The sequence below is a fragment of the Arvicola amphibius genome, chromosome 2 (genome assembly GCF_903992535.2).
Source record: "Arvicola amphibius chromosome 2, mArvAmp1.2, whole genome shotgun sequence".
In the NCBI taxonomy this organism is placed as follows: domain Eukaryota; kingdom Metazoa; phylum Chordata; class Mammalia; order Rodentia; family Cricetidae; genus Arvicola; species Arvicola amphibius.
Window position 1 is genome coordinate 2,759,992 of NC_052048.2, and position 16,342 is coordinate 2,776,333.

The 16,342-nt window shown below is 47.4% G+C and overlaps 1 protein-coding gene across 5 annotated transcripts in view; it reads right to left on the reverse strand.

Moving 5' to 3' along the window:
• Ccdc91 (coiled-coil domain containing 91) overlaps positions 1-16,342 on the reverse strand; it is a 169,088-nt gene that overhangs the window by 117,223 nt on the left and 35,523 nt on the right. For all 5 annotated transcript variants that reach the window (XM_038319703.1, XM_038319702.1, XM_038319700.1 and 2 more), the window contains one exon: positions 14,199-14,277. In XM_038319703.1, coding sequence (XP_038175631.1) covers positions 14,199-14,277 — 79 coding nt within the window. The remainder of the gene's footprint in view (positions 1-14,198; positions 14,278-16,342) is intronic.

Below are 16,342 nucleotides of genomic sequence, written 5' to 3' on the forward strand. Positions count from 1 at the left end.
TAAAATCCAAAACACCAATAATAACCTTTGATGGAGAGGTTGTGGGGTAATGGGTACACTCATCCATTGCTGGTGGGAATGCACACTTGTGCAACCACTTTGGAAAGCAGTGTGGCGGTTTCTCAGGAAATTCGGGATCAACCTACCCCAGAACCCAGCAATTCCACTATTGGGAATCTACCCAAGAGATGCCCAATCATACTACAAAAGCATATGCTCATCTATGTTCATAGCAGCATTATTTGTAATAGCCAGATCCTGGAAACAACCTAGATGCCCTTCAGTGGAAGAATGGATGAAGAAACTGTGGAATATATATATGCTAGAATACTACTCAGCGGTAAAAAACAATGACATCTTGAATTTTGCAGGCAAATGGATGGAAATAGAAAACACTATTCTGAGTGAGGTAACCCAGACCCAAAAAGATGAACATGGGATGTACTCACTCATAATCGGTTTCTAGCCATAATTAAAGGACATCGAGCCTATAAATTTGGGATCCTTGAGAAGATAATAAGAAGGTGAACTCCCAAAAAAAGATATAGTAATCCTCCTGGATATTGGAAGTAGACACGATCGCCAGGCAAAATTGGGAACTTGAGGGTTGGGCAAGACTGGGCCAAGGGAAGATGGGGAGAGAAAAGTGTGAAGGGGAGAATGGGGGGGAGCTCGGAGGAATGGGATGCTTGGGATACAGGAAGGGTGGATATGGGAGCAGGGAAGCATATATCTTAATTTAAGGAGCCACCTGAGGGTTGTCAAGAGACTTGACCCTAGAGGGGTTCCCAGGTTTCCAGGGAGACGCCCCCAGTTAGTTCCTTGGGCAGCTGAGGAGAGGGAGCCTGAAAAGGCCAGTTCCTATAGCCATACTGATGAATTTCTTGCATATCACCATAGAACCTCCACCTGACGATAGATGAAGAAAATGACAGAGCCCCACATTGGAGCACCGGACTGAGCTCCCAAGGTCCTGATGAGGAGCAGAAGGAGAGAGAACATGAGAAAGAAAGTCAGGACCGTGAGGGAACCTCCATCTGGCGATAGATGAAGAAAATGACTGAGCCCCACATTGGAGCACTGGACTGAGCTCCCAAGGTCCTGATGAGGAGCAGAAGGAGAGAGAACATGAGAAAGAAAGTCAGGAACGTGAGGGGTGCGTTCACTCATGGAGACGGTGGGACAGAACTAATGGGAGATCACCAACTCCAGTTGGAATGGGACTGATGGATCATGCGACCAAACCCGTCTCTCTGAATGTGGCCAACAGCAGGGGCTGACTGAGAAGCAAAGGACAATGGCGCTGGGCTCTGATTCTTCTGCATGGACGGGCTCTGTGGGAGCCTTCTCAGCTTGGTCGATCACCTTCCTGGACCTGGGGGGAGTTGGGAGGACCTTGGTCTTAGCATAGAGTAGGGAACCCTGATGGCTCCTTGGCCTTGAGAGGGAGGGAGGGGAGGTATGGGTGGAGGGGAGGGGAGGGAAGGGAGAGAAGGAGGGGAGGGGAGGGAGGGGGGGAGGAGGATGGGAGGGAAGGGGGAGGAGGAGGGAAGGAGATGGAAATTTTTAAATATAAAAAAATAAACCATGAGAAAAAAAAAAAGATACCAGCCCACTTGGGTGTGGTCTATTTGGCTTGAAAAAGCAGCAGTAGCAGTGTGCTCTCTCTCGTGCTTTGGAACCCACTTCTGGCTACTGGACTCTTTTCCTGGTTGTGCAGAGGGCTGTTGTCTAGGATGGTGATCTGTAAGTTTTTCCCTTTAAATAAATGACCATTTTATTAATCATAAAAAAAAAAACCCGCCGTGACGCCTGCAGACAAAGAAGCTGGGGTGCAGGTGTCAGCGGCAGGAGATGAGATGCTCTGTGGACGGGAACGTAGCAGAGATGGAAACAACAGGGGCTGAGACGAGAAACAGAAAAGCAACCGACACTACCACCAGGCTACAGTCTGTTTGCTGCACACCAGGAGTCACACCACAACACCACCTCAAAGGCTGTGCTGTGCACAGAAAGTCCACGTGGCATACACAACTCGAAAGGGCTCCATTACTACAGAGAAAAGAAGTGTTTGGCTCAGTCAGGTAAAACTGTATTTTTATACTGGCTTTTTCGGGTTGAAAATATTAATTGTAATATCTAGAGTCTGCATAAACTTGTAGAGAAATGTTAATATTACTTACAAATAGGAGCAGCCATCTCTGTGAGACACAGGCTTGAAATGCGGTTTTAATTAGCTTAAGGGAAACTGAGATGCAGCTCTGAACGTGAAATTCCAGTAAATCTAGCAGCTAAGTGAAACAATTACAAAATTACAATTCTAAAACAAAAAGCTGAAATTTCTCTAAATGACATCCATAAGAGATTTGTACGTGGTCCTCTAAGATATAAATTCCCGTATAAATTTCAACCTGCGCAGAAGGGCTTCGAGCATGGGCCGTGCTACAGAAGACTGTCCCAGTACAAAAGTCTGCACCAGCATTTTTAACAGATGAACAATGAATAAATGTTTTACTGCTTTTCTAAGCAAATTTAGCCAGCTAAATTTCTGTACTTTCAAACTCTGAAAATGTGCACTTTGAGAAAAACTAAAATTAACTTGTCCCAAGACTGAGCAGGACTAGGGTGACTTTGTCATCAAACTGAGCAAGGCCAAGGTCACAGTGCACCCTCAGCCATGCTCAGGTGACCCAGGGTGTGTACAGGAATCTAGTGGGAGCAGGGAAAGAAAAAAAAACTTTGCAGAAAAGAAATATTCACACCACAGTATCCCCCTCACTACAGAATCCAGGCACTGTGCTCACCACAAGGGATTCACACCACAGTGTCCCCCTCACTACAGAAGCCAGGAGCTGTGTTCACCACAAGGGATTCACACCACAGAGTCTTCCTCACTACAGAAGCCAGGAGCTGTGCTCACCACAAGGGATTCACACCACAGTGTCCCCCTCACTACAGAAGCCAGGAGCTGTGCTCACCACAAGGGATTCACACCACAGTGTCCCCCTCACTACAGAAGCCAGGAGCTGTGCTCACCACAAGGGATTCACACCACAGAGTCTTCCTCACTACAGAAGCCAGGAGCTGTGCTCACCACAAGGGATTCACACCACAGTGTCCCCCTCACTACAGAAGCCAGGAGCTGTGCTCACCACAAGGGATTCACACCAAAGTGTCCCCCTCACTACAGAAGCCAGGAGCTGTGCTCACCACAAGGGATTCACACTACAATGTCCCCCTCACTACAGAAGCCAGGAGCTGTGCTCACCACAAGGGATTCACACCACAGAGTCTTCCTCACTACAGAAGCCAGGAGCTGTGTTCACCACAAGGGATTCACACCACAGTGTTCCCCTCACTACAGAAGCCAGGAGCTGTGCTCACTACAAGGGATTCACACCACAGTGTCCCCCTCACTACAGAAGCCAGGAGCTGTGCTCACCACAAGAGATTCACACCAGAGTCTTCCTCACTACAGAAGCCAGGAGCTGTGCTCACCACAAGCCATTCACACCTGTGCTCACCACAAGCCATTCACACCATGGTGTCCTCCTAGAACAGGAAAGCCTCTTCTTCAGAACAGGAGGGCAAACACGTACGATGCAATCCCTTTAAGCAGAGGACTGATGTTACTTCGATTCAGAAAGACAGAAAGTTCTTAAACACAACCAAGAGATACAACAAGGTCTGCAGACACAGAGCTCTAGAACTCGTTCACTAAGGGGACGGTCCCCAGCTGTGACCTGCAGGCAGATACACAGTGGCACGGCTGAGACTCACGCCCAGGCTGTGCAGAGAAACTCTCCTTTGTTTCCACAGCAGCACCTCTTCCCTTCCTGCAAAATCAATGCAGGTCAGGCAGCAGCAGACTGGTAGAGGCTCTCTTGTTTTTCTTTCCAGTAAACAGAACGCTGGTACGGAGCAAAACCACTCACAGAAAGCATTTAAGTCAACAAAACTGAACATAGATGAAAAATATTCAAGCAAAACACTAAGCAAAGGAACAAAAGAGAGATGAACAAATTTTGTCAATTTCTGTAAACCTCAATTTGATTTTCAGGCCCTAGTGTGCACAAAAGAAACAGGTAGGAACTAGCCACATACTTCCTTCACCCACGTGGAGCTCAAGGTGAACGTGACCTGAAAGCAAGGAGATGAGAACCTGTCAGAAGGGAGGAGCAGAGGACAGGAGGGGGAGGAGCAGAGGACAGGATGGGGAGGAGTAGAGGTCAGGAGGGGGAGGAGCAGAGGACAGGAGGGGGAGGAGCAGAGGACAGGAGGGGGAGGAGTAGAGGTCAGGAGGGGGAGGAGCAGAGGTCAGAAGGGGGGAACAGAGGACAGGAGGGGGAGGAGCAGAGGTCAGGAGGGGGAGGAGGAGAGGTCAGGAGGGGGAGGAGAGGACAGGAGGGGGAGGAGCAGAGGACAGGAGGGGGTTGGGGTCAGTGAAAGATAAAAAGAGAAAGCAAAATACTAATAACTCAATAAACAAGTTTTACATCAGATTAAATATGAAGGGCACATGATAAATGAAAGCGACCAGGCTGCCTCTCTCAGCACCAGAGCCTCCCCCTGCTTACCCTGAACTGATTAGCTCTGCATCTGAAGAGAAACAGCCCTCATCTAGTGCAGCCCCACACCCTTCTCCATCCTGATGGGCTTCCCCGACTCTTGTTCCTGCCTTGAAAGCTGCATTAGTTCTATAACCCAGCAGCACTTTGTGAACATTTAATCTGGGCCTGTTTTACCAGCTCCGTGAGGCAGACAGAAGGTCTCTTCTCAGTTCCTCACTGTCCACCTGTGCTAAACACAACCTAAGAGAAAATGTGGGGACCCTTGCTTCAAACTGGCAAAGAACCAGCAAGAATCTAGAAAGGCCAGAGTAAAACCTGTAAGCGTCATCAACACACCCCAGGAAAGCAAACGCTGTTTAGATCAGAAGGAGCCCTGGTGAAGTCACTGAATGCTTACTCAATAAAGGGACTGACGATTCTATCGGCAACAACTTCCTCTGAATGAAAGAAAAAGGTATTCCATGCTTAGTTTTAAGAGAATGTTAGAAGCAGCAGCCTTTGAGTCTGCTGGGGTCCTTGCTAATAAACACTGCTGGACAATGCCCCGTGACCCTGACCACAGTGCTCTCTCCAGCCTGTGCTGTCAGTTACAGCTCAAGTGGCATCTTCTCCAAACTGACAGAACGTCTCACAAAAATGTAAGCAAAGCATGTGTATGTGTGGTGTGATGTGCGTGTAGGTGTGTGTGTGATGTTGTATGTGTGTGGGCGTGACACTGACGTGTGTGTGTGTGGGGGGGGCGTGACACTGATGTTGTGTGTGTGTGATGTGTGTGAGCACTACAGCATGCATGCCAACTCCAGAACGTCTTACTACTATTTAGGCACAGAATGGCTGAAACTTCAAACTGCCCACAGTAAACACTTCTGTAGAACCAAGCCTGGGTAAAATTATCATTATTTCTCCACAGTTCAAACACATATCTCTACACACACATATCCCTGCCTATTTTCTTAGTATATTAGGCAAGTTCTATGTTGTTTATCCTAAAATTACTTTGCATGGCCCAGTTAGCCAAAAACAATCTATCTGAAGTTATAGATAATAAAACTAGACTTCAGTAAATTCACAGAAAGAGAAGGGGAGGAGAGAGAGGGAGGGAAGGACGGGGGGGCGGAGGGAGGGAAGGAGGGGCGGAGGGAGGGAGGGAGGTCAACATATTTTCTATGTTAATCTAAAGAAGGGAACTTTCAGGTTAGGAACGGGGTGAACTGGGCTCCCCGCATATGCCTGGCCAGTGCCCAGCCGCTGGGCTACATGCCGAGTCCTCTTTCCACTTTTTGAGACAGGGTATCGCTAAGTTGCCCAGACTGGCCTTGAACTCATGATGCTCCTTCGTTGCCCTCTGGAGCACCTGAGATTCTAGGCCTGTGCCATCAAGCCCAGCTTCAGAAGTTATGTGAAATGATTACCTCTTCACATCAGCCAAGCTTTAACAAGAAAAAAACTTAGTAGTTATTAGCTGCAAGGCAAGAGCATCAAGCAAATTAATACAGAAGTCAAAAGTGAGATCAAAAGGCTTCTATTAGGCCTAATAGCGATACTTAAATCAAGTGAGATTTTGTAACTGCATAGTTTATATGACTTATTCAGAAGAACATGGTAATTATAGGTACAAGCCTTGAATACACTGCACAGGTTGCTAAAACACTCGGAGGAATATCATAAAAATAGGTCAAATTATAATCACCAATCATTAGCTAAATGTCTTCTACTTCAGTATTTTAGAATCCACAAAAATAAAAGGAAAAAAGACTTTAAAATAAAAGTCCACAAACAACACACAGATGTAAGCCCCAGCCCACTCAGCCCTCACGGGAAACCAGCGTGGGTGCAGGTAGGAGTGGTCGTGGTCACCTGGCAGCAGCGTGGTGATGACTTTGCTGGTGCAGTGGGCAGAGGTCGAGAAACCAAAGGGGCTGCCCCATGTGGCTGACAACTGATGGATGAGGTGCAGGACAGTCACACAGAGCAGACAGGGTGTGGCACAGGAGGTGCGGGACAGATCCACACTGAGGAGACAGGGATGGTTTATAGAATTCCAGAAACTCGGGAAATGAGGCCAGCTCACCAGTGGAAAAGCCAGGGCCACGGAAGAGCAGACAGGAAGCTCTGAGACCTGAGGGGAAGCAAGAGGAGCCTGAAAACTCAACCTTGTGGCACAAAGTGAGAGCTGATTTAAACCCACATCAGCAAAGACGACAAGCACACGGGGTAACAATAGAGAGCTGGAGTTCTGTCTAAGTCAGGGTTCTTCAGAGTAGCAGGACTCAGAGAATGAATCTCTCTTTCTAGGGAGTTGATCACCATGACTTACAGGCTGAGGTTCAGCTAATCCAACAATGGCTGACAATGAACAGAAAGTCTGCGAATCCAGGACTTGTTCAGTCTGCAAGACTGATGTCTCAGCTGGAATCCCAAAGAAGCAGGCTTAACGCAGCGAAGGCAAGGCCTCGCTAGCCAGGCAAAGAGGAAAAGCTTCCTTCTTGCGTGTCCTTACATAGGCTTCCAGCGGAGGGTGTGGCCCCGATTAAAGATGTGTCCAAGATCTGGATTAAAGGGGGTGTTTTCCTACCTCGAAGGCCCCGACTAGAAGTGGATCCGTCCACTTCACACGGGGCAAAAATACCCCAGAGGTGCGCTTTCCATTTCTAGATTGTAGCTCCTTCCAGATGTATTCAAGTTGACAACTAAGAACAATCATGCTAGGCCCTGACGGCTACGCAGGGCACCCCTGCCAGATGGCCTCACACCTCCCTCTCCTCTCACCTCGCTCCTTAAGAATTCCCACTACAGAAAACTTACTGTTTCTATCTATCTATAGCTAGGCTTGTAAGAGGCCAAGAGTGTGGAAACAAAGAATGCGAGGAAGGAGATGATTCTGTCTGCTGCAATGGTCGGCCCTGGTCTCTAGAATCCACAGCAGCAGCTTTGGACCAGATGTGAAAAGTAAAACATATAAAACAGGATCACTTTCTCTTAAGTACTGGAACTTTCCATGGTAGCGCTTGTATTATAAGTGTATAATATGTTTGGAAAGAATACAGTCGTGACATTAGTGTCACCTCGCTCGGCCCATGTAGTTTAAACCAGGTACCCCAACTCATCTAGAATAAGCTTTGTAAATTACAGAGTTATAATAAGAAAAAAATAAAATAATAGCTCAGAGCTCAAAGGTCGCCTGGCATTTCCGTTTACACACTGTCTGACAGAATTTCAGAGCAGCCACAGACAGCTGGAGACCAAGGGTCACTGCCATAGTCTGCTTCGGTTGTCAACTTGATACACTTGGAAAAGGGACGCTTGACTGGGAAATTCCCTAGTGGATTCTTTCAGAGCATGTCTATGGGCCATCTTCCTAATTGTTCATTGATGTACGAGGGCCCAGACTGCTGAGGGCAGTGTCAATATTAGACTGCATAGGGGTAGCTGAGCAAGGCTCGGGGAGCAGATCAGCAAGTAGCTCCTGCCTCAGGTCCCTGCCCTGACGTCTCTCAATGGACTACAACCATAAGACAACCTCTCCTCCCCAAGATGCTCTTGGTGATGATGTTTACCATGGCAACAGGAAACAAACTCAACTAGGGTAGTCACAGCCACACGGCAGAGCACATGGGCAAAGTCGGTCTATTTCCTGGTGTACACATTAACCAAGACGTGAGCCACACAGAAGACAAGTGTGCTACTGCAGGACCAGCTCACGGCTCTACAGAGCTGTCTTCCTCAGTGCGATTTAAGAAGACTGGCCCTGAACATCACAAACGGTAAGGTACGTGAATAGCCTTGGCCTGAGAAGAAAATGCATTAAGTAGCAAAAAGAAACCATATGGCAACCTTCCCTCAGGTAGCAAAATTATAATACAATGACAATCTACGGTCTGCAGTGGGTCAACAGTTAAGAGCACTGGCTGCTCTTCCAGAGGAAGATTCCCAGAACCTCATAGCAGTTGACGACTTTCTCTAATTCCAGTCCCAAGAGATCTGATGCCCCGCCTTGTCTACACAAGCACCATGAACGCACATGGAACACGGACTTATATGTAGGCAATAAACGCATACATATATAAAACAAATGGAAAAGAAAGATCAGGGTCTGATCTAACGAGAATCTCTAAATGGGCAGGAAGCAGGAAGCAGAGGAAGTTTTAAATGTTTTCCACATTGCTGTCATCCAGTGTGGGGGTCAGGGCCAGCCACACATCCTCACTAAGGCAATTAGGAGTCAAGTTAAAAGCAGAGCAAAGAAGAGAGAACGATATTCAATGGGGCCACACTGGGAAGAGGGACAAAGATTAAACAGAGGGCCCAGGAAAGGCCAGCTCAGCAGTGCTGATCAAGGAGTGGCTCCGCCCACCGCTCACCCCTGGGCTCCAGTCTGTCTGACAGGGGGTCTGAGGAGTTGTCAGAACTGTGAAATCTTTTTCCAGAGAACAAGTAGCCCCTGCTTTTTCCTCCTCTCAGCATGAACTTTCCGGGAAAATCTCATTTCTTCAGGGCCCATTACTTCACCCGTCTCGATCAGACTAAGACATGAGAGTCTCTTGAAAATGTCACCTGCCAGGCCAGCTACACTGCCTGTAAGACACAGGTACTGAGCGAGCAAGGAGTCACTTTCCAGTTCTACCACAGACGCAGATCCGACCAGTGAATCTTGTGCTTTTTACTACCACGTGAAAAACGTGCAAATGTGAACGCTCGAGTCTTGAGCCCTGGAGATGCGTACCACAGATCCCCCTGGGAGAGCAGGGCTAGTGGAGAGAGGCAGGGGATTAATAGGACGACCAATTTGCTGTCCTAGGCTTTCCTGGCCGGGAGAATGGAGAACGGAAAGACTGAACCATGAAATCAAAAAAGCATCTGTCTTCCAGGTTCCCCTCTGCCAAGGTCTTGGGAGGAATGTTTGAGCTTTCCTGTTGGCTTTGTATGCAAATAGCTCCAGATGCGGAGGAACCACATCTAAGTCGCTCGCCTCAGCATCTGCTGGTCCAATTCCCATCATTCCTTCTGCAGGGCCGGCTTGTGACAGACAGTTTAGTCTGCCCTCTTTATAAGCTGTTTTGAAGGAGCTAATTTGGATTAAAGTATCTATCCGGACCACTTGTTTTCCCTTTGATGGTCACTGAATTCTAATGTGGTCTGTGCAGAGCGGCAAGGAACTCGGAGGCATTATTGGGGAGGACACTGCTCAAGGTCTGTGCCCCCCACCTCGCTTCCACACAGCTTACATTTGTACGGTCAAAGGCAAAAAGTGAACCGTCTTTCTTTTTTCCTTTGCCTTTTAAAACTGTGCCACCCACATTGTACAAAATGGCTCCGTAACACGTCCTGACCCAGCACTCACTGTAGGCAGCTACTATCAAGGAGTTGAAGCTCACATTGGGGGCAGAAGGTCTGCCAACCCAAAAAAAAAAACGCATCTGGGGAAACGCTCTGTCCTCCTAGCAACAGCTTCCAGTCCGCAACTCACAGACCTGGGTGCCAGGCGCTGCAAGAGCCTTCTGCATCTACGGCAAAGGAGTGAGTCCCCAGTGAACACAGAAATAACCTCAATAAAGTCCATGAATTCTGAAACTCTGGCTCTGCTACCAGAAGAGGCACAATTTAAAAAAAAAAAAAAAGGAAGGAAGGAAGGAAGGAAGGAAGGAAGGAAGGAAGGAAGGAAGGAAGGCAGGCAGGCAGGCAGGCAAACAGATGCCTAATGAAATATTAAGAACTGACAAAGTCAAGTACAGATGAGCACTTCTTTCTGTCTCAAGAGCACAGGGGAGGGGGAGAAGGGAGGGGAGGAGCAAGCATAACTGACACAGGGGGTAAAGCAGGTGCAGGGAAGACATCACCACATGGGGTACTCAAGGGAGACTCCATATCCCAGGGTCTCCACAAGGGGCAGTCGAGGGAGACTCCATAGCCCAGGGTCTCCAAATATACACAAGCTTTCACACTCACATGTGTGTGTTCACCTGCACATGTCTACTATCAGCAGACAAACATTAATTTCAGAAAAATGAAAGGAGAACAGCATTCCTTTTTAGATCTTATAAAAAATAATTATAATTTCATAAAACAAGATTTCTTAGCAAAAATTTTTACTTCTCTAAAAATTATAGCCACTCTGAATGTTGTTATATTATCCAGCACGTGAGTCCTGAATGGTTTTCCAGAAGTGATCGATGAAGCACAGGGCGCAGATGCAGCCACCATCGCTCCTGAACCTGCACTGAGCTACACTGTGCTCTAACGTGCAGGGAAACCAGGGAGACATGAGAAAAGCTCAGCATATTAACGGCTCGGTGCTTCTGAGCATCCGTGGCCACTCTTTAGAAACAGATCCCATCGTGAACGTGTGCATGCGGATGGCGTGTCTGTCGGGACCACTGCACGCGCTGGTCCTCTGTTCTTACCAGGGCTCCGGAGGTGGAACTCAGCCGTCAGGGGATGGGTGTTTTACTCGCTGAGCCGGGTCACAGCCCCATGACTACTCGGTCACCTATCAATCACCACTTCCAGGTCATGCGTCTGAAATGAACGTCCTCTGAACACTTAACTCAGACACACACACATCCAGCTCTTAGCAATTACTGAAGGTTTCCAAGGCTGATATATTTTTGAAGCAAAGTTGAGTTTTCTGCTCTTATATCATCTCACTAAGACTACTTAATTATTCACCTTGGACTGAAAATAACCAAGAAGCGATAACTGCAGTAAATCTACTCAACAGTCATCAAGAATCTCAGAGCAGCTTTCCTGCCCTAAAAAGACTAAAGCAGGCATGTAAAGATGTCACACATGAGATTACAGTTTAAAATCACGTAACCACTATCCTCATGGTATCACCATTCAGAACAGCCAAAGGCAAAAGGAACCCAAGTGTCCACAAAAATGAATAAAAACTGGGATATTAGGATTGAAGAAAAAGGAAAGCGGAGCAGCTGATGAACAAGGAATGAAACCTGAGGGCACTGATCTGATTGGGAAAAGCCAGGCACAGCAATCAGCCTGAGCGATCGCCCATGAACGCCCCTACAGGCTTCACCATATGGAGAGCCCATGCACGGCAGTGGTTTCCAGGAATGGAGGAGAAGGGAGAGGGAAGGTCACCGGTGTCAGTTGTACAAGACAACAGTACTAACCTATACATTAAGATAAGAAAGATGCATGCTTCATTACCATCTTCAAATATGAATTAGCATGCACCAAGCACTGAGCAGGTGGAATAAAATGGCATTCTGACGGTGCTTCAGTTATCACAACGGAACTAGAAAACGGTCCCAGAGAAGGTAGCATTTCCCCTTGGCCGGCTCTCCCTGGAATGAAGTAACAACAGCAATGCTGTGGGCTGCAGAAACGGTCACCACCTTCAATTACACCTTCCATGCCATACATATCAACTATGCATTTGAGGTTATGTGATAATCTTCGCTGTCAACTGGGCTAGATTTAGAATCTCTGAGGAGACCCATTTCTGGGTGAGGGAGTTCCCAGAGAGGTTTAACGAAAGAGGGAAAACCCATCCTGTGTGTAGGACAGGGCAGGAGAGAATGGGGCCATCGCATGCACGGATGTCTCAAGGCTGAACATAAAGAGGAAGTGAGCTGGACATCAGCATTCATGGTTCTCTCTGCTTCTTACCTCTGGATGCAACGCGACAGCTGCCTCCCGTTCCTGTCAGCATGACGGGCTGTATCACCCGAATCATGGACCAAAATAAACCCTCCCCCATTAAGTCGTCTCTTATCAGCTATGTGATCACAAGAAAAGGAGCCACAACGGTCAGAGCCTGCAAAGGAATGAGGAGGATGGGGCAGAAGGTGTGCACAGAGGGTGTGCACAGAGGGCACGGTACATATATCGCCAGTCATCCATCCCACCGTCAGTGCTGCCTGTCCATGAGCACTTACGCAGAAGACACATCCTGAGGTACTGGAGCCTCAAAGATGTCAAGAGAGACATTAATTATCCTCAGTGTGTTTAGAAACTGGCATCTAGCCCTGTCTTGAGACTGTACACGCACTAGGATAACAAACCCTATAGTCGCTGCTTAACCAAAGTCTTGCCTTGACCCTGAAAATGAACCTTCCCATCTTCCCCAAAATACCTAAAAGTTAAACCAAATGTTTGAGTTATTTTCCAAGACATACCCCTGAAAACGTATTGTCTGTACAGATTATAGACAGGTCTGGTGTTGAAGGGAGCGTCATGCCTAATCACCCCTCACACCACCCTCCTGGAAATGCAGATAAATCTTGAAGCCTGCATCCAGCAGCAGCAGCAGCAGCAGCAGCCAGAGGGAGATGACCACAGCGAAGGTCAGCCTGTAGCCAGGCCTGCTAATGTCATTTCTGCAAACCGATAAAGAAACTGGAAGAATGCATCTTCAGATCTGAGGTTTTTCTGGGGAAGGAACGGAAGGAGAGAAGTGGGAAGACAGAAGTCTCTGGCTCAACAGTCTACAGTCTCTGACACCAGGGACGAGAGCCTCTTGGAAACTGCCTCTCATGTCCAGGCACTGAAGGAGCCTTTCCCCACCACCTCACAGAATTCTGCCTCTTCTATTCCCTGACTGTGAGTGCCCAAGCCAACCCACCAAGCTACAGCATCTTATATGGATGTGTGCTTCTCGGCAGTGAGACACCAAGCAGTTAAGGCATATATGCCTAGGAGTGGTAGGGCTGGGGAATATGGTGGTTCCATTTGTACTTTCCTGAGAAACCTTCAAACCCGACGTCAGGGAGTGCCTGCATTAGCTTGTGTCCCCTCAGCAGCAGCTATGAGTTCCTCTTTCCTCTCACCCTACAGTATCCAATTGCAGTGATATCTTGGTTCAAGACAGGGTTTCTCTGTATAACAACACTGACTGTCCTAGAACTCGCTTCATAGACTAGGCAAGCCTCGACATCACTGAGATCCGCTTGCCTCTGCCTCCCAAGTGCTGAGAGGCAAGATGTGCACTACCACAGCCCAGCCCTGTGACTAACTAGTGGCTTAACTCTGCGCTCTGATCTTCAGGCAAGCTTGGTTAGATAACGAACAAACTACAATCCCACCACTGTTTTCCAGACCGTAAACACGCTGACTGTATTCCTTTTCCCTCGTATCCCCTCCAGCGGCTCCTTCATTTTCTGACGATGAGCATCCTGACAGCATAAGATGGAGTCCCAGAGGGGATCTGACGTGCATCTCAAGATGGGTAGGATAGTGAACATTTTTTGAAAATATTTATTGGTCAACTGTTATTTTTAATTTGCTGTACTAGTGAATGTTTCACTATAAAGAAACTGCTGTATTTGAAACAGTGATGAGCATCACAAAGTAAGACGCAAAACGGAGCCTGTCGTGCACAGGTGACCCAGAAAGCATCTCGACACCTTCCTACACCAAAGTAAATTTGAGCGATGTGTTGTAAGATCAGTGCTCCTCATCCCCGTTTACAGCCAGCCTCCAGCTGGCACAGACTGTACAATGCAGTTCAGACTTTGGGAAAAAGAAAAGTTGGATTCAGAATAAATCTAGGACACTATATTTTTCAGATCAAAAAAAAAAAAAAACTTGAGAAATGGGTTTTAAAAACAGCGAAAATCACTTTAAATACAGGAAAAAAAGAATCCAGTGATCAGGAGGTAGTAGTACCTGCAGGAAAGGTGGCCCAGGGGACAGCAGGGGACATTGCTTGGTTCCCATTGTGTTCACCATCAAAGGTCTCTGCAGCCTGTAAGACAAGACAAGACCACCTGAAAAGACCTAAGACCTAAGAGCTGTACTGTGTACCAGCGGTCACACACCCGCCCCACAGGCATGCTTCTGCCACAAGCCGCTCATACACACTCTCTGGACACCCACTGCCACCACCTCCCTGCTCTACCCCTGCACTACGCCCTGCCGACAGTGCCCAGGTCCCAGGTCCCAGGTCCCAGGTAAACGGCCCCCTTCCTCATCCCAACCTCGTGTCAATGGAATGTATATTTCATGTATCTTTCATGACGTCTTCACTGTGATCCTTCCATCACCTGTTCTGATTTAACTCACCACATTTATCCATCCGCGTCAACATTTCCTTAAAAACAGACTGAGCAAATCTTTGATGTAAGAAGATCACTTAAATTACCATAAGATTAGAGACTAATCTGAAAGAGCAGTGAGCCTGTCTTCTTGAATAAACTACTTAGGCCTCTCACTAAACACTAGAGAATTACAAAAGCCAGCATCTTCAATGAATGGCTCTCCTGTTTGGTGGCAACTACTTAAGACAAGGCTCACAGTGAGGGCACCGATGTTTCGGTCTCTCAGGTAACTATCAAGTAAGATTATTACTGAAATCAGAGTCACAATTTCATCATTTTAATTCCCATTCTGCACTGAGCGCCAGGCAACTCAGAGGGCACAGAGGATAAGGCTGTGCTGTCCACTAGCTGTGAAAACGAAGACCTTCCTCTCTTCCACAGCGGAACTGCAGAGTGAGCACGTCTGGTGAACACGTGAAACGGCCAGTTAATGTGTCGTGTCAACAAGACTGACAAACAGGAGGGACACTGAGTTCAGCTGTTGAGAAAGCAACAACCAACTTTGGCTTTCCTATGGATCTCTTACGGTTTAGACACAAGGATATGCTTGGATGGGGCCCTAAATATGGCTTCCCAGGACCACGGCAGCCCGTGATAGAATGAAACACACCTTGTCCCTTGTCCTCTATCAATGGAAAACTGACAAACTGTAAACATTCCATTTAACATATTAGAGTCAACACACAAACTATTAAAACAAGAGCATGACCCACTCAGTGATATTTTTAAAAACCAGTTTGGGATGAAACATGGAATGCATGTATGTATGCATGTATGACTGCCTGCACATACAAAACACATTTCTACAGTGGCTGCCTAGATAGGGAGAACATGTGTGCTTAGAATAGTCATGTACACATGGAGAACATGTGTGTCTATAGTTGTCTGCACATGGAGAACATGTGTGTCTATAGTTGTCTGCACATGGAGAACATGTGTGTCTATAGTTGTCTGCACATGGAGAACATGTGTGTCTATAGTTGTCTGCACATGGAGAACATGTGTGTCTATAGTTGACTGTACATGGAGAACGTGTGTCTATAGTTGTCTGCACATGGAGAACATGTGTGTCTATAGTTGACTGTACATGGAGAACATATGTGTCTATAGTTGTCTGCACATGGAGAACATGTGTGTCTATAGCAGTTGTCTGCACATGGAGAACACGTGTGTCTACAGTAGTTACTACCTGCGCATGTAGAACACACATGTCTACACTGCCTGCCTGTACACTGGCAGCTCCGAAAGGCAGAAGGAAAACGACTTCCTGCTGAAAAGAACCGCGTTATTCTTCCTGAGTAACCCGCGCTTCTCCCATTCACATTAATTACCTCCCTAACTGGTACAGTTCTCTTTACCAAGTCCAAACTAGGTGAGCGACTTTAACAAAGAGGAATAGAGAGTCCTCCTGTGGGAGGTTCTAAGACTCGAGCCCTGGCATTTGACTCTTAACCCAGAGATTTTCCTGCAAGACTATACTGGCTCTGTAAAAAATAACTGGGTTATAAACTACTCCAATAAAACGAACACATGTTGGAAAGGACCAAGAAAAAGACACTCCATTTTCAGCCGACAGCGCCGACTTACAAACGTCCACCGAAACCTGAGAGAGCAACCTCGCGGCACAGCACCGACCAGCAACCCTGGAGGTCCATGTGTCTCACACAGGGCATCCTTGCGCCCATCACTGCAGACGGGAGCAGGGCTGTGGCG